The 19264-nt window shown below is 40.6% G+C and overlaps 1 protein-coding gene across 4 annotated transcripts in view; it reads left to right on the plus strand.

Annotated features, from left to right (window-relative positions):
• NT5C2 (5'-nucleotidase, cytosolic II) overlaps nucleotides 1-19264 on the plus strand; it is an 88207-nt gene that overhangs the window by 28558 nt on the left and 40385 nt on the right. Inside the window, exons 1-2 of one of the 4 annotated variants that reach the window (XM_050958130.1) lie at nucleotides 6580-6677; nucleotides 12857-12930. In XM_050958130.1, coding sequence (XP_050814087.1) covers nucleotides 6631-6677; nucleotides 12857-12930 — 121 coding nt within the window. In that variant the 5' untranslated portion in view covers nucleotides 6580-6630. Of the gene's footprint in view, nucleotides 1-6579; nucleotides 6678-11282; nucleotides 11427-11929; nucleotides 12113-12856; nucleotides 12931-19264 lie in introns of those variants that run through there. The other 3 variants (XM_050958131.1, XM_050958133.1, XM_050958129.1) reach the window with 3 other exon arrangements.

Below are 19264 nucleotides of genomic sequence, written 5' to 3' on the forward strand. Positions count from 1 at the left end.
GTAATTATTTTATCATATTCAAAGAGACTATATGTACCCCTTTTGCACGAGTGAAATCAGTTGTTTTTTAAAATTCTAGTAAAGGAATCAGAATTTGAAAATAAAACAAATGTTGACAGTGTCTTGGAGGGAGATATAGGGCTGATAAAGGAAATGCAAATACCAAATATCCCAATTGATATTTTACACTTGAATGTCATATTTCATTTGTGATTCATGTAGGGTGTGACTTCCTAGAAGGTGTTTTACAGGTTATACATCTTTTATCCTCTAAATGGAGGAAAATACCTTACTGTGCTATGATAGGCAAAGTTTGCTAGGTGAGACATGTAAAGGCAAAATCGTGAAGCCCAAGGTGAATTTCTGAAACGCTGCATTTTACTATTAAATATATTTTGGTGTCTGGCTGAGTCAGAGGCATTAGAATTTAGTTAGGACTCCCTGTTCAAGCTGGTAGGTCAAGATGTGAGGGACTGTCTTCTGGGGTGCCTATGGACAGTAGGAAATCACTATATCATAATCAAACTTTTCTAATAAATGTAACTAAATCATGGTGGTGCAAATATAGCTCTAGGGCCTGGTGTTCCTTTTCACCAGGTTTGTAACTGCATAACTTTATGGGGTGAAATCCTGGCCCTGTTGAAATCACTGGGAGTTTTGACATTGGCTTCAGTGGGGCCAGGATTTCACTGATTGGCTTTACTGTATATTTTTCTGGTGGTTTGTTTGCTGTATAAATGAAGTGTATTTATCACAATTGTTTGCCATGTTGTTGCTGCCATTGTTACTTCCAGTTGTTTAAAATTATTTTAGCATTGATCTACTTTGCTTTTGACTCTTGAAAAACATCAGTATTATTGGCAATTTCCTAAAAGATAAGTATCAAGAATAAAGTATGAATCCTTAAGTTCTTCATTCCTTTTTAAATGCATTGTAGCAAATCTCACAATTTTATTGTGAATCTTGTGATATTTGGTGTTTGTTGTAAAGACCCAGCTGCTTGAGAGATGTGGCAGATAGAAAGAAAGCTGAGATTCTTTCTTTTTTTTTTTTAAGTAAGTTTCTAGCCCCCGTTGTTGCAGAGAAAAGCTTTAAAACATGAATACTAAAAGAGAGAATGCCAGAAGGAAAATAAAAAAAATCCCAGATTTATTTTTTTTTAAATTTTATTATTTTTAACTGATTCTCCTGATTTTTTGGGGGTCTGACTTATGATTTTTGAATGTTTGAGGTTGGTAATACTATAAATGTGACAAGCCTGCCAACTTGGAGCTCAGTATGATAACTGATATTAAGTTTTGATACAGCATGAAGGCTCCATATTGGGTTAAAAGTACACTCATAAAAAAACAACAATAAAAACAACTCTGTTTTTTTAACCTGTTACCAATAATACCTGATTTTATTAAATCTGAAAGAATGTTAAAAATCAAATTTGCATATCACCACTTACATTGTTTGTTTACTTCATGTATTTCATCCATCTAGGACAAAAGAAATAGACCAGGTACACTTTCTGGTTCTCATGAACTAGGACGAAGCTGCAATATTTGACTTGCAAACATTCCAGCGCAAACAAAATCATTGATGTAAAAATGAATTTTTTTTATTAATATTGGACTTCATAAAAATTAGTTTTTAAATTTAAGCCTACATTTTCATTGTAACTTGAAGTTGTCCCTTTTAAATTATATCTTACCATGACATTTGGAATCAACTATTTCAGATGCTGCACTTTTTGGGTTATATCACTCTCTGATGATATTTAACATTGATAGAAATTCCACTCTTGAGACTGGTTTAATTGGTGCAGTATATAGGACTAAGAGCCTGATGACTAGAAGATTGTGGGCCTAAATTCCACGGATAAGAGTGCTCAGAAATCAAACTTGGCTCCCCCCCGCCATCCCTCCCCCCCCAAAAAAGTTTGCTTAGTTATTAAATTGATCTGTACAGCTGTTCAAGGAATTCAGTCCTCTGGATGACGTTACCACATAATTTTTACAGAATACACCAGTGGTCCCCAACCTTTTCGTCTGGCGGGCGCTAGACGAAGGACCGTGGCGGTGGTGGAGCATCCGCCATAATGCCACCAAATTTCTGCGGCATTTCAGCGGTGACGCCTCTCGATGACGTCGCTTGTCGGTAGCAAGTGGCATCATTGAGAGGCATCGCTGCCGAAATGCCACAGAAATTCGGTGCTGACACTTCTCGATAACACCACTTGTTAGTGGGGACCCCTGGAGTACACTGAGAAAAGCTTGAAAACATTAAACCCTAAAGGAACCTGAAGGAAAATACTCCCGTCCCCCCACCTCTGAGTCTTAGCCAAAATATGAGGAATCTGCATGAAATGTTGTCTTTAGTTTCATAGATGGTTGTATCTAAGACATCAGGTACTCTCTCATTCTCAGCACTCATAAAAGTCCACAAGAATGCTATAAAACAGCAACATAAGGAACTATCAAAGCCAATAGTGGCTCTTCATCTTCAGATTAAACACCTTTGTTAGTATTAATATCAATTACAAGCCTTGTTATATGATGTTGTGGGAGCCTGTTAATAAGTGATGCCTTAAGATGAATTAATATAGAGACAGAATTACATCTAGCTTCTGACTGAGAATATGCTGCATTACTGTAAGCTGGTATTGGTACCATAAGTTTGAATGTGAAAATAAAATTGATGTGTCAATACCAGGAAGCTCTTTTTCAATGTGTGCACATTTAAGGCCTCCTTCCCTATCCAGTATTTGGTGACTTATCCAGATTGAGAATAACCTCTAGGCCAATCCCTCTGTTTGAGTACTATCATTTAGCGTGATTGCAATTAGACAACAACTAGATTGAGTGACTGTGAGCCACCAAATTGCCCTAGTGTCTTTTTTTTTCTTTTTTTTTTTTTTTAACTTGGAGCGAACACTTCTGGATTTCCACATATAGTTCTTTGGAGTTTTCAACAGTGTCCACAACTGGCTGAAGTTGAATAATGGAAAAAATTGGGGTTTCACCCACTCTTGTCACTGATAGTTACCAAGAAACAGCAGTCAGGTATTTGCTACTGTTTTATTTTACGTAATTTTGGCTGTGGTTTACCTGAGCAGAAAGATTGAGGTGGCTCTTTCATTAGAAATACAGATGTTGGGAGTTCAATATTTTTTGCCATTTTGAATCACACTGGGTTGTCATTAGTTTTGAAAGTTGTCAGCCAGAGTATAGTTGGTTTATTTTAAATTAGTGGTTAGGGCTGGGAACTGGCAGCCAAGATTTCTGAATTCTACATCCTACTTCTGCCACTGACTTACAATATGATCTTAGACAAGTCACTTCATAATTCTTTGCCTCAGTTTACCTGTATAATATGTCACAGAAGTCATATGAGTTAAATCAGTGGTTCTCATCCTGTGGTCTGCAGACCCCTAGGGGTCCACAAACTATATCTAAGATTTCCAAAGGGGTCCCCACCTCCATTCAAAAAATTTTGGTGTGTCCACAAATGAAAAAAGATTGAAAACCACTGAACTAAATCATTTATGCTGGTAACACGCTTCGAGATCCTCAGCTAGAAAGTAGTATATCATATTAATATGACAAAACAGTGCAACTGCCAAATTAATAATAAGAAAGAAACTCAATTTGAAAATGTTCCATGATGCCCAGCTTTAATAGTTCCATGGAACAGATGGATGTTATTTTGGGATTGAAGTCATATGTTAGCTGCTCAGCATCTAGCTGTCACTTGGGAAGAAAACCGAAACAATGGGAATAAAAATTGACAAAACTAGAATCTTGACTCTGAATTCCTTTGAATTTCAGAGGAAAAAGTTCATATTCATATTTCTGGCTCTTAACCTTGCCCTTGCTATGACCTACCAGGATTTGGATTCAATTGGGATCCAAATTTTCCAGTTTGCAACAACAGTCAGCCCTCTGAGATTTCAAACCCGGATATTGGAAATGTTGTGAGAATAGGTTGAGAGATTTTGGTGTTGTCCAGTTTGACTCGTTCGTCAGCCCCTTATCTGACCCCTTACCTCCACCTAAACCTGACCCAAGTCCAAACACCATCTCCAGAAGAAATTATTAAAAACATGGAAACCAGTTATAAAGGCTTTGTTAGGTTGAAGATGGAATAAAATAGAACTCTGCTAATTTAAGTGTGCCAAAAGAAGAAAGTTAAATGTAAGAAAATAAGTTCCTTGTTGTGTGGAATGGTCAATACCTGCCAAAAAGGACAAGAGCCAGCAAAACCCAGTATGACTCCACTGATTTTTATGCAGTGTTGTTGTAGACATGGTGGTCCCAGGATATTAGAGAGGCAAGGTGGGGTGAGGTAATATCCTTTATTGGACCAACTTCTGTTGGTGACAGAGAAAACCTTTCAAGCTTACACAGAGCTGAAGAAGCGCTCTGTGTAATCTCGAAAGCTTTTCTCTGTCACCAACAGAAGTTGGTCCGATAAAGGATATTACCTCACCTATCTTGTCTCTCCACTGACATTAGTTGTTTTAAAGTTTTGCATTAATCCTTTTAAGGCAGGTGCCAAGGCATCCAGCATGCCAAAGAAAAGACAGGCTGGTTCACATAAATGTTTTTGGGGAACCTGCATATTTCCATTAAATATGTCTGACCTCAGTCACAGGTTAATCTAGTTTCACTGTAACTCCTGGAGGTCGCTGTTTTTGCTGAGACAGAATGCTGTTTGGTAACTTCTGACAGCAGCATGCATCATTTCTATGTCTCCACCAGCCACAGTATACCAGGGGACTAGCTTTCCAGCAATAAAAGCACACCAAGGTCACAAAAAGCAATGGTACAGCAGGCACTAATTTTATCAGTGTCGTCACCCCGTTTAAGCCAGCGAGGGGGAAGCTGTTAGGTTTGATACACTGAAAAAGACACATCCATTCAGCTGCTGCTTGTCTCTCCTTAACTTTTCTCGCCACTTCTGCTAATCATTGAAGATATTTGTATTTAAAATAAAGATGTATCCAAACTCCCAGACTTTGAGGAAATTGAAATCCAGATCCAAATTTTCTGGCTAGCCCCTGTTTCTGGGATGGGTTGAGCCAAAACTAATCACTACAGTCTTTTTTTAAAGTAGAAATATAAAATGTGCCCCCCTCCCACACTCGCCACAAGTGTAATCCCAGTAAAAGCACTACTTTAAATAAACATTGCTTAAAAAGAATATTATCCTTCACTTTGCTCATTTTCTGACATGGTTTAAATATAAGGTTATGCAAGTAGACTACCTCCCTGCCCCCACTGTGTTGTTCTCTTTTGTTGTTCCTTGGCATTGGAAGACATGCCAAGTTCCCTTCTCAGTTGTGCAATACATGTATATTTCACTGGTCATGGTACAGGAATGCTGCATGTTTATTTCATGATTGCTTCTGAGCTTTTGGTTAAATAAAATAAACAGGATTCTTCTTAGTTGTCTAGGCATTCCGTTTCTAGTGTAATGAGGCCAATTCTGAATTTCCTCTCTAGTAAGCAGAGCTGCTCTTCTATTATGATATGAGAGTTTGTATTCAGACACGTTACTCAAAAATCATTAATTTGTTGCAAAGACAAGATCACTTCCTTTGTAATGGTTTACAGCACAGCGAATTGCTGTGAAATGTGCTATGATGAAAGTGAGGTCATTGTAGATTCATCTTCATGTACAGTGGTTCCTTTCTCCCCTACTATGTAGTGTATTTTTCTGTTACTCAGGGTAAATTTTAGAGCTTAAAAGGGAAACAAGCAGTATGGTCACTGTGTTAAAGGATATTCTACTGTAACAAAACTTAAGGGTAACTTTGCGCCTCCTGTGTTTTCTGGCTAGCAATTTTTCCCTTTTGTTTTTTACAACAGCCTCCAGCTCATTTTGAGCCCCCTTTTCTAAGCTAGGCAAGCTTTTCGCGGTCTGTTGCCTGAAACAGTTATAGGCTTCAGTTTCTTCTCTGCTGCGGCCCATCTTTCAAACACTAGTAGCTCAGAAACCAAGTAGCTCAGATGGTGGTTTCCAGTTAAGTGCTGTTACAGGACTTGCGGGGCCCTTATGTCTTTGTGCTCTGGCAAATGACCTACAGTTCTCAAGAGGATCAGGGCAATTAGCTGATTCTGTACTGTCATCTAGTAGAAGTAAACACTTTAATATGTATAAAGAAGGGTTAAGTGCCTTTAATTTCCTTTCTCCTTTCCGTTCCTTGACACCTCAATGTATCACCAGAAAAGGTGGCCTTGACTATTAGACCTTTCATCACGTGAGGAAGCTGAGCATTTGAGAAGAGAGTGAAAACAGTGGTTGACGGGAGCTCAGTTCCAATCATCATTTTCTCTATTGCTGCTATCTTATTACAGAGAAAGGAAGATAAGCTCCTCATGTTAATGTCCTTTAAAAGGAGAACATTGAAAATTGGAGGCTATTTAAAGTGATGGGGACACCATCATCCTATAAGACAGGTGGGCACATTTGGCCTACTCCCTTCAGGGCATGCAAAACTACAGAAAACCTTCACAGTTATATCCCTGGGTAAAGGAAAGAAGTAAGACAAGTGTGTTATATTTATGAAAATGCACTCCTAGGATGGAGAAGTGGAGCTAAGGAGTCAATAATAATAACCCCTGCAAGTCAACTCAGAGAATGATTTTCAGTTGTTGCTACTCTGGTACAGAAGATGTTTTTATGCTGTGAGTATGATCTGATTTGTTTTGTTACTCAGTGTTATTACACTTCCATATCTTATTGATTTTTAACACCAGTACTCTGGTAAAAAAACAACAAAACATCATTTGCTTAATGGAAAAGGCCAAAATTGGTGGAGGTGAAATCAAGATTTTCTGTCTGATTTGAGGAAGAAGAAAGGTGTTTGTTACAACCTCCGATCTCTTGGCATGAAAAAGTTTTCAGTGAGTTTATTTTCAGACTTACTTCTTGACTGTTTAAACTAGAGGGTTTCAAACTGGGGGGGGTGTCACCTCAGCAGGCCATCCAGCCTCTGGGTCAGTGTCAACATCCACTGCCACCAGAGACTGTTGCATGCGCCTTCCCCCATGCTGACAAGCCAAAGGGGGGGCCAGTTATGGTGTTTATTTTTGTCTGGGTTGCGGAGATTGTTAAAGCTGATTCCCAACTCTGCCACTCTGAGTGCAGAAGTGGGGCCTGCAAGGATTTTAAAAAGTAATACTTGCCACTCCAAGCTTGTATTAAACTCCCAAGGTTACAGCTTTTCTCTAACCATGGCTTGGTAAATGCTGCCACCACCCAAATGCAAAAAAACCCCTTTGAACCCAGGAAGGAGCACTTGGGAATTCCTCCCTGTGGAGTACCCTCAAGCTCTTTCTCACACACCCCTCCCCCCCAGAAGAGCTGAGAGAGAAAACAAAGGAAATTAGCTGTGGCTACCAGCTAATTAAACAACATGCACAAACCTCTTAGGACACCAAAAATCCAATCCTGTTCTTTAAAAAGTTAAATTTTATTATTAGAAACAGAAAATACATTTGGAACTTAGGCTTTTGCTAGATTTTAAAAGAGCAATTCCAAAAATCAAGCACCCAAAATAGCTTTCTTGGGAGTTCAGCTTAAAGGTTACAGGCAAACAAAAGCATCTGGGGTTAGCGCAGAGGAGTACACAAGCCAATAAGAAATAAAAGAACCCTAATCGTGTCTAGCTAAACATTCTGATCTACTTACACATCTGGAGTCAGATAAGTAGTTCTAGTCATGATCAGATGACTTATAATCATACCTGGCTTAGCTTCTTATAGCATGGCAGCTCTGACCCTCCAGCCCAGAGAACAAAAGACAAAGGCAAAGTTTCTTTCTCAATTTTAAAAAGTTCCACCTTTCCATTGGCTCTTCTGGTCAGGTGCTCACTTTTTTTTCTTTACCTGGGGGACTTTTTAACCCTTTACAAGTAAAGGAAGTAAAGTACAGCTACCAAGAGGGATTTTACAGCTAACTGGCTGGCTGGGAGTACATCAAATGGAGCTATCTCCCCACTTTATTTATCACAGAGCTACTATAAGGTGGGTGCATAACTGGTTGGAAAACCATTCCCAGAGAGTAGGTATCTGTGGTTCGCAGTCATGCTGGAAGGGCATAACGAGTGGGGTCCCACAGGGATCAGTTCTGCGTCCAGTTCTGTTCAATACCTTCATCAGTGTTTTAGCTAATGGCAGAGAGTATGCTTATAAACTTTGTGGATGATATCAAGCTGGGGGGGCTTGCAGGCGCTTTGGAGGATAGGATTAAAATTCAAATTGATCTGGACAAACTGGAGAAATGGTTTGAAGTAAATAGGATTAAATTCAATAAGGACATATGCAAAGTACTCTACTTAGGAAGGAACAGTCAGTTGCACACATACAAAATGGGGAATGACTGCCTAGGAAAGAGTACTGTGGAAAGGGATCTGGGAGTCATAGTGAACCACAGGCTAAATATGAGTGAACAGTGTAACACTGTTGCAGAAAAAGCAAACATCATTCTGGGATGTATTAGCGGGAGTGTTGCTAAGCAGGATGTGAAAAGTAATTCTTCCACTCTGCTCCGCGCTGATTAGGCCTCAACTGGAGTATTGTGTCCAGTTCTGGGCGCCACATTTCAGGAAGGATGTGGACAAAGTTCAGAGAAGAGTAACAAAAATGATTAAAGGTCTAGAAAACATGACGTATGAGGGAAGATTGAAAAAATTGGGTTGGTTTAGTCTGGAAAAGAGAAGACTGAGAGGGAACATAACAGTTTTCAAGTACATAAAAGGTTGTTAACAGGAGGCGGGAGAAAAATTGTTCTTAACTGCTGAGGATAAGACAAGAAGCAATGGGCTTAAATTGTAGCAAGAGTGGCTTAGGTTGGACATTAGGAAAAACTTTCTAACTGTCAGGATGGTTAAGCACTGGAATAAATTGTCTAGGGAGATTGTGGAATCTCCATCATTGGGGATTTTTAAGAGCAGGTTAGACAAACACCTGTCAGGGATGGTCTAGATCAGTGCTTCTCAAAGCCAGTCCGCTGCTTGTTCAGGGAAAGCTCTTGGCGGTCTGGGCCGGTTTGTTTACCTGCCATGTCTGCAGGTTCGGCCGATCGCGGCTCCCAGTGGCCACGATTTGCCATCCCAGGCCAATGGGGGCTGTGGGAAGCAGTGCAGGCCGAGGGATGTGCTGGCAGCCCTTCCCGCAGCCCCCATTGGCCTGGAGCGGTGAACTGCGGCCAGTGGGACGAACCTGTGGATGTGGCAGGTAAACAAACTGGCCTGGACCGCCAGGGGCTTTCCCTGAACAAGCGGCGGCCAAACTTTGAGAAGTATTGCTCTAGATAATACTTAGTCCTGCCATGAGTGCAGGGGACTGGCTTAGATGACCTCTTGAGGGTCCCTCCCAGTCCTATGATTCTATGGTATATAGGTGGGCACCACGGACGGGAGATGTTATGTTTTAATTGGGATTTAAAACAAAGGTCTTGAACATTTGTAGAGTCATTAAAGGTCACTAGTGGCTTTCACAAGAATAGAGTTATTAATTCTGGTTTCCTGGCCAGTGTTGGTAATTGCCGCTAGAAAAACCATGCTTTATCTCCAGTACCAACGTGAGGTTTTATCTTAAACCCACTGTGCTGTTTGTTAATATTTTGTTGAGCATTCTTAAGCAGATTAATGAAAAGAATGTTGAAGGCTAAAAGGAACTTTCCATCTTTTCTGGTCAATTCCATTGTAACCATAATTGAAACTCTCTTCAGAATTGTGAGGCTCTTCTAATTTTTCTTCATAACCCTTCCCTCCTCGTCAATGTGGCAGACATTCAGTCCTCTTAGCAGGCAAACTCTCCTCCAGGGAGTGAGGCTCAAAGAATGTACAAAATCAAGCCCTATTACTTGGTGTGACGGGGTTGCCCCACTCACCATTGGATGGCACTACTTTCTGGCAGTCCTGGGGATTAGCTTGGTGAGGCTGATGCCTTTTCCAGCTGTTATTACACCTGTCCAGTTTCTCCTCTGCTGCCCCTCTCTCGCTCTCAGGAGCCACAGCATTCTCTGTGACTCAGCCCTTCAGCCAAATCACTATTGTGGTTTCCCTTCTGGGAACGGGAGTATCAAAGTTCCTGCTGTCCAGCTGTCTCAGGCAGTCTTTTGCTTCACTTTCTCAATGTGCCTTTCCCGCAGGGGCTGGCAGCGGAACCTGGGCCCGCTGCTACTGTGGGTTCTGGTCAGTGACCCTCTACACAGCAGCCCAAGTCCATTTCCTGCACCTTGCTACCTTTCCCTGAGCTGCTTCCATATCTATGCCCTCCCCACTCCTCTGGGCGTGCCAGTCTCCTTACTCCTTCCTTCCAGGGAATAACTTTAGGCAACTCAGCTCTGCAGTCCCCCAAACACACCTCCCTCTTCACAGAGAGTTACCACAGACTGCTTCCTTGCAGTCCCCTCTTCTTCCAGTTTTCTTGTCTTTTGTAGAAGTCCTGTCTGTCCCTTGCAGTTGAACTTCTCTCTAACTAGCTGCCTCCAGACTAAAGCTTCCCTGCTTGAAGCCTAATTAGCTAATTAGCCCATCTGGCTCAATTCAGCTCTTGCAGGGCCAGTCACGCTTGGGCAAAAACTATTTCTGACTTTTCCCAGAAATGTGTTATCCCCTCTGCACATCTCTTCCTCCTTGTTTAGAAAGCAAACTGAACAAACTTAAGATCAGAAATATTTTCTGCTTACCAATGTACTTGAATTAGATATTTAGAAGCATTTCTTGGTATCAGAAGCAATAGAACGTAGCATCTCCTTCACACAAAGGCTTCTTTCTTCATGTAGTATCTAGCATTGGCTTGTTCTAAATCTGAGATATCTAAACTTCTTTTTAAAAAACGCCCATGGTTCATGCTGCTGATTTGGACACTTTGTCTCACCACAGCCGAGAGAGCTGATTTCTTTATTTCAAGAGTGAAGCTTGAGTAGTTTATGATCTCCCCTGATATTTTCAAGAGGGATTTCTATTCATAGTTTTTTTTCCTGAATATATCATTGTTTAGATATTACATACATCTGTCAGCAAAGATTGTCATTGTTAACTCCTCAGTCCCATTACATGCCTCATTGTCAGAGGTGGGCAGTTTGCCAGGAAACTGTGAGTCCCAGAGCGCGCATGGAAGGTTAGGGATAAAGTTATACTAGTGCCAAAGAAACTCTATTCCAAGTGGATCTGTGTGGAACAACAATGATATCCAATGACTAGTTAAGTTAGCCACAGATGTGTTTTCCCTAGCACTATTCAAGAAGACATACGGTATCTTAGGGCTTGGTTCAGATATAATGATGTTCTAAAGTAAAATCAGATTCAAGCAAAACTGCATTTGTCCTAGAGAAGCCTGTAAGGACTTGCGTAATGTGATTCAGATGAGTATATGAATCAGACTGCTACACACTTTGCAAGAAGAACGTCTATGAGAGATGAGGTAAGGCTGCTGGCATGGAAGTGTGGTAGTTTGATCTTGACAAGTTTGCTGTTTAAATTTTAGATTCAGTAGATTGACACACAGTTAAACTGGCATGTTATGTAGGCTGCCTGACAGGCCGTAAGTCTGAAGAAGAATCTCAGAATCTTCTGAAACTAGAAGCTTCACGGAATTGGTGCCTATTTGTTTTTGCACTTACCGTTGTCACTGTTTATGGTATCCTTCTCCCCATTACATTACCTTCACAAAGAAGTGTTTCTGAATTAGCCTCAGAGAAGGCTAATTATGTTGGCATCCTGCTGAGGGCAGTGTGCTTGTATCCAGACATAACCTTACTGAGTCCAGAGTGCAGCCGAATGCTTGGGTACTATTACCCTTTCGCAGACATTTCTAGGCAGTTTTTTTTTCTTGGCATATCATCTCTAGCAATACTTGGAATTTCTGGCCAACATCAGCCTTGTTGACAACAAGCTGAGATTCCTCCCTACAGTGGAATCCTTGGCTTTGCTGTTTGCAACTCTAATTTTTAGTTCTCAGATGAGACCAACTCTGGCTAGAAATCAGGAGGAACGACAGATCAGTTATATGGTGGAAATTATGTGGGAAATTTAACTGGATTAGTTAATGTAATAGCTGAAGCAGAATGCAGTTTCTTTTGTGTTTTCTGACCTATTTTATCATCTTGGGTGGGTTTGTTTGTTTGTTTTTTGTTTTTTGGATGAAATGAATGCAGTGCATTGAAATCGAAGTATCAGAGCAATATACAGAATAGATTCTCATTGCAACAAGATTTTGATAGTAAAAATAAAAACTGGAAAATAACACTGTTACAAATAATGTAAAAACTTCCCCTATGCTCTTCGGGGTGAGAATGTATTTTACTGTGTGTTTTGTGGTGTTATATTAAGTGATTAATAATAGTATTGGTCAGATTTTGGTGAAAAGTCATTTTAAATTTTCCTTGAGTTTTCAGATTCATTCAAAACGGGTCAAATAGTAAATGTTTATCCAGGAAACTGCTAATCTCATTCCCTCTCTTCTTGCCTCTCTGTCATATTTTATTTTAATCAGGCAAACTTCATCATTCCTCCTCATCCAGTTTCCTCTTGTGTGTGAGCCTGGGTTCAAGAGATCTTGCATTGCTGTATTTAGGAATTTTTACAGGACTTGTACTAGGGTGTGTGTATGTTTATACACACACTAATTTTGAGAATAACCATGAAAAGTCATGGCTTTGTTGGAAGCATACTGACAGGTAAAGCTGATCTGTGCATTCATTTTTCAGGTGAGTTCTGATTTTTACATATTTAGGATAGTTTGGGTATGGTAGATCAAATGTCACTTGATAATAAGAGAAATAAGTTTACTCCCAAATAAGTTTATTCCAGAAATGCTTATCCCTATGGATTTATTTCCTCTCTTCTTTACAGGGTCTTCGTGAACAGAAGTTTAGCAATGGAAAAGATAAAGTGCTTTGGTTTTGATATGGATTACACACTTGCTGGTGAGTTCCTTCTTGATTTTTATAACTGATTCTGATCAGTGCTTTGTCTCTCACTTGTTAAGAGAAAAATAGAAATTGGTTGCTCCCACTCTAGCTAGGAGGTGCTTGCTCAGTAGGCTGAAGTGCCACCTATTCAGAGTATTTTCATTTCAGATGTTTTAGTTAGATCAACTATCTTGAAACCATATTTGGTCCCAAAATATGTTGCCCTAGTGCAATTTCAAATGATCTGGGGTATCAGAAAGAGCAAAGCTTACACTGGATGTAATTGGTGTCTTAGATCAGTGGTTCTCAACCAGGGATATGCATATCCTTGGGGGATGGAGAGGTCTTCCAGGGGATACATCGACTCATCTAGATATTTGCACAGAAATGTAATTACAATATTTATGTTTAAATTGATTTATAATTTATATGGTAAAAATGAGAAAGTAAGCAATTTTTCATTAATAATGTGCTGTGACACTTTTGTATTTTTATGTCTGATGTAGTAAGCAAGTAGTTTTTAAGTGAGGTGAAACTTGAGGTACGCAAGACAAATCAGACCCCTGAATGGGGTATAGTATTCTGGAAAGATTGAGAGCCATTGTCCTAGATGCCTGTTTGCTTAAAAGTACACCATGATGTGAACCTGACTGTAAATGGTAAACTGATTTTGTTTTTTATGCTGTGAAGATAAGACTGTACATTCACCCAGCATGGCGGGAGAATATGCCTGTGAGAGCCACCATCAAAGAGATCTTAATTAAATTGTGACTAAGTTTCCTTATCTCTCACTCCTCAGTTGGCTGAGCCTGAGTAATAAAGGTCAAAGCATAGGGAATATTTTATGTTTCCGTTGAACAAGCTAGTTAGAAAGCTTTGTAAGTCTCTGTACAGATGTACCTTGTGCAGGGGCTATTAAATACCTTTTAGCTTTTAACATTTTTCATGCTTTACTTCTCCATCGCCCAAGTACAAGGAATGCAAATGATCTGAAACTTAAGGTGGAGGATGGGAAATAAAACTGTTTGTCAAATACATATATAATATATTATCTGCCTGTTATGCAAGATAAAGATAAAAAGCCCATTGCTCATTTCCCAGGTTTGTATTGCAGTGTATATATTGTAATAATAGGCACTGCACAAATTTCTATCCTCTCTTCCCACCACCATCAGTGTCATTGATATAAGGTATATGATAGCGTTTCTACTACACTGGGTACTTTAATTCATAATTGCTATCTATACTCCTGTTCAAGATGAGAAATGGAAGCTAATATGTCAAGGTTGGTTGATAAATGGGTCAGTGCAGGAGGTCAAGTCTGGTAATTTAGTTATTCGAGTGATTGCACATGTCCATTCCATTTCAGGTGTGCGCCTGCCTTGTGCACAGTTGTTGGAGATTTTCCCCTGAATGGTACCTGTCAGGGTGGCACATGCACCCTCTGCTGCCTTGCACCATAGCTTGAAGATATGAAAGGCAGAGCCGACCCTTGCCCTCCCTCAGTTCCTTATTACTGCCTGTGATGGTGGATGGAACATGTGATCTAGCTACTGAAATATCCCCCCCCTTCATATTTGTAGATAGTTGGTACTTGTTTCAGAAGTTTTAATGCCTTAGACTATTTGTTAGTTATAGAAATAAGTTGTATTTTAAAGTGTTTTTAAACACTTCAGTTCCTGTTGCTGGGTACTGGTGACGGGGCATGTCTTGGTCACTGGGTTTCAATCCCTGCCATTCCTGCAAGAAGCCAATGTCAGTGAGTGACCTGCACCCCAGCTACCTGAAGTGTTGCAGGGAGACTCATGTCAAGTATTGGTGTCAAATTTGCAATAACTTTAAGCCAAGAACCAAGAAAGGGAGGCTGGGCTTAAGTTTCTTCTGCTGGAGATGGTCCTGCATTCCTCCTTGGAGACTTTCCACTCAGAGAAGGTACTGAGCACATCAGCATCCATCAGAAGTGCTCCTCTGTTTTTTGACTGACCCTCAGGCCTGGTCACCCTCCCCGCTACAGAGGGAGAGACACTGAAAGATGGCATCTAAGGGATTAATATCCGATAGATCAGGGTCCCTGGCACCAAAGTCCAGCAAGCATGTGGACAAGGATACAAGAGTGTGCATGAGGCTGAGGAGGTCTCTGAGGCAATCATCTAATCAGGAGGGACTGTTTACTCTGGCATTGGCATTGGCATCATTGAGACCAGCCCCTGAAGTGGCTCCATTTAGTTAACAGTAGAGGAGACTATCCTAGTACCATTTACTCTGGAGGCTTATGCTGCAGCACAGGATCTGTGAGTCATACTCCTAGCTCCAAAATGGCCTCAGCAACATTAGTTTTCCACTCTGCTGATCCTCTCATACACAGTTCCATTGCCACTACCGTGGGATGCAGACCTCTTCTCTCAGGACCACGGTCGCCCTCCAACCCCAATCTGAGGCTCTCCTTCTGACTGCCTGGATGCTCCATGGCTAAGGCTTCATGAGGTTTGTTCAAAGGGGGTTTCAGGTGCATTTGTAAATAGTAGAATGCCTTCTATTAGGTTTACTGCAAAGTGGGAGTCTCCATTTTGCCCCAGCAAAAAAGTGCCCCCTCCCCTACCCCCACGCTTCAATCCATCGTGTATAGGACTATTTGTTATACCCAAAACAGCGAGGTCTTACCATTAGTTCCATCAAGGTCCATCTAACAGCTATCTTAGCTTTCCCCCCTGCCAAGTGATAATTTTTCTCCAATCCTATGCCAGTTAGATTTCTGAAGGCTTTGGACCGGATGTACCCCCAAGGACAAGATCCTGGTCACCCTTGGGACTTAAATATGGTGTTAACAAAGCTAGTGAGTCCTCCTCTGAACCATTGGCAACCTGTTTATTGCTCCATCTTTCCATAAAGACAGACTTTTTGGTCACAATTACCTCAGCTGGGAGAGTGGGCGAATTAGAAGCACTAGATTCTGGACCTCTGTATACGGTCTCTTCCAAGGACAGGGTATTCCCACACCCTCATCCGAAGTTTCTCACTAAGGTGGTATCTCAAGTCCACATCAATCAGGCAATATATTGATCAACTTTCTTTCCTAATTAGCATTTTACCTGGAGAGGACTAAACCATTTAGGTTATCATCTCCATTGTTCGTAGCAATTGCAGACAGAGTCTCTTCCAGTCTCTCCTCAAAGGATCTCCTTGTGGATCTCCTGTTGTATTCATTTGTGCTACTGCAGGGCTGATGTATTGCCACTGAATTGAGTGCTAGTGCATTTGATCAGATCTCACACAGTCTCTGTGGCTTTTCTGGCCAAGCTGACTCTTTTGGACATTTGCAAAGTGGCAACTTGATCTTCAGTGTATACTTTTGCCTCCCATTATTCCATCTCTGGGCAAACTAGAGATTATGCCAGATTTGGATGTGTGATCCTTCAGTCATTATTCAGATAGACTCCAGCTTCCAGATTGAACTGCTTTTGAGTCACCTGAAATGGAATAGACATGCAATCTTTTGACGAATTAAAAATGGTTACTATCCCGCTCTTCAAGATGTGTTGCACATGTTCATTCCATGACCCACCCTTCTTCCCCTCTCTGTCAGAGTCTTCCAGTAAGAAAGAACTTATGGGGGTTGAAGGTGGCTTTGCGTTGTGGTGTGAAGCAGGAGTGTGCACATGCCGCCCTGACAGGTATCGCTCAGATTGAATCTGACAACTGTGCACTGAGCACACACACAAACCTGAAATGAAATAGACGTGTGCCACACATCTCAAAGAACATTAGTTACAGAGCAGGTGGGTAACCGTTTTTTACAGTATCAGCAGATGAGTAGTGTGGCAAGGAAGGCCTCAGGGACAGCACTGAGGATTGGAGAAGCCAAAGGCCAGCAGCCAAATTGAGGTCAGGAAAGCCTCCAGTGGCTCCTGGATAATTTATGTTGAGTCTGGCCATAATCCTTGAGTGTCACATGCTTAAGGTGATCATATCTTCAAAATAAAAAAATTGTGGCAATGTTTTTTTTAGAATTAAAAATAGTCATTAAAAAAACAAATAGTTTTTTTTTTCCCTCCAAAAAAGTTTGTGGGTGCCACTTTTGCCAGTTTGTCTCAGTAGCAACAGATAGATATTTCTCAGTGTGGAGGATTTTTCCACCAACTCAGGTGTTCTGAATAAGGTTAGTATGAAATATTCAATGAGTGTTGTTAGCATTTATGGTGAACAAAAAGAACAATTTTGATAGGGTCTATGCTCCTTCAACTGGTCACTCTAAACACTGTTTATCCCGCAGAACATTCATTCCACTGGGCTGTTCCTGGTAAGTGCAGAGCAAATCCTACTTGGCACAGCAAAATGACTTGAATGAGCATGTAGTTATTTAAAAATGAAGTTTTGATTGATGAAATGAAAAATATGAACATTTTAAATGTCCTCAAAGGATTTTCAGGGACACGATATGAAAAACTGAGACTATTCTAGCAAAACCAGGATATAAGGACACTTTCAGCATGCTATGTCTAGTGCAGCTGGAATGGATGTGATACTATGTAGTATGGAAAACAGAGAAGTATGGTCTGAGCAGAGGACTGGGAACCAGAGACATTTTTATTTCAAATTTGACATTGATCATGGCCCCCTCTGTGGCTTTAGGCAAGTCACTCTGCTGCATTTTCTCCAACTGTACAAAGTGGATGATAATCCTTACTTACCTCCGTTATATGGGTATTGTGAGAATCTGATTAATGTTTGTAAACAACTTTGATGATGAAAAGTGCAATGAATGGCAATTTCTAAATAGTATTTTACTCCTCTTTCCTTAACTCAGGCAGACAAACTAATATCATCCATTCATCTTTTTGTATTTCAGCATCATCCTTTGTTCCCCACATGCGTAAATGTTGTTTAACTATTACTTGCAATAAATAGTGAACGCCACTATCCAGCTTATGACACATAAGTAGACTTAGTTATTTGTTTGCAGCAGAAGCTTTAAATGACGCATTTGTTGTTAACTGATGTTGCATTTTTTTGGGGGGTTATATTAACATTTTGTTGTGCATAGCCTAGGAAATTGGTTAGTTTCTAAGATGCCACAAGTACTCCTGTTCTTTTTTCTAGGAACTAATGTATTCCTGCTAAGAAAAGTTAGCCACTTGCATAAATCCATGCCCCTTCACATGGACTTGGAAGCAATCACCAGCTTCTGCTTTGTATCTAGAGAGAGAGAACGTAAAAAGTTTGTTTTTAGTTGAGATTCAGCATCAGTAAATTACATCTTCATGCCAGTACACTGGCTCCTGACCAGAACCCCCATTTGTGTATCTTCAAAGCCTGTACAGGGAAAGAAATTGACCAAAGTGAAGGAGAAGAGTGTGGCACCTCCAAGTCCATCAGCCACTCATCTAGTCTTCTGTTTCTTCAGTTCCAGAAGAGACCACAGGCCTTGTTAAGCTACCTTTTATAATTAAAGTTGCTTAAAAAAATCCCAAACACCCTCATCAGTGTGTTAGATGACACTGAGGCACTGAAAGCCTATACTCATGCTCAAACCTTGATTCTGCAAGGTGTACTGATTGCAGAGTCCTTTTTCCATTCTGTATCCTTGTTGACCACAATGTCCGAAGTAAATTGATGACATTCATTCCTGGCTGGCAATCATTGCCTTTGATAGCTGAGAACTCAGGATTGTTCAGCCAGAGAATAGAATTCTTTTTTTAGAACACCTCCAAATTGTCCATCTTGTGAAGGGGAGGAGGCAGTATTAGCAGCAGAAAGAACTCTACGCACTATTTTCTTCTTTCCTTCTCCAAAAGCAATGGCTTTGAGCCTGTGCCACCAAAGTGAGGAAAGAGGACTTTAGGCAAGATGCTTCTTAGTGCCAAAAAAGATAGGAGAGCTTAACCCGTCTTGAACTTAGTTATTTAAACAGCTTTGCCATCAAGTTCAAAATAGCGTGTCTGTGGCCGGCTCCTTTACTCCAACTATGAATGTCAAGAACATGCACCTATGCACAGTGTACAGTTTAATGATTGGGATACAGCTCATTTTACTGGGAACACAGCACTTCCATTTCAGTTTGTAGTAGCTGTTGCAATATACTTACACTGCAGAGAGCATGTGTTCCCTAACCAGGAAGATTGCCTTATCAGGAACAACACTTGAGAGATGACTGTGATTGACACATATTTGTCACCAATAATCATGATATCATCATGTCACATTATACTAAAATATGATTCCACCCACTGTGTTCTCTAAGGGGCTGCATGGGCAAATAACATTTTCCTTCCTTCAGGCAAGATGCCTGATGATTTCAGCCTTCACCACAGAGAAAAAACTGGTGCTATCATACATGAAACTGTATATTTGC

This window comes from Gopherus flavomarginatus, chromosome 6 (assembly GCF_025201925.1).
Source record: "Gopherus flavomarginatus isolate rGopFla2 chromosome 6, rGopFla2.mat.asm, whole genome shotgun sequence".
In the NCBI taxonomy this organism is placed as follows: Eukaryota; Metazoa; Chordata; order Testudines; family Testudinidae; genus Gopherus; species Gopherus flavomarginatus.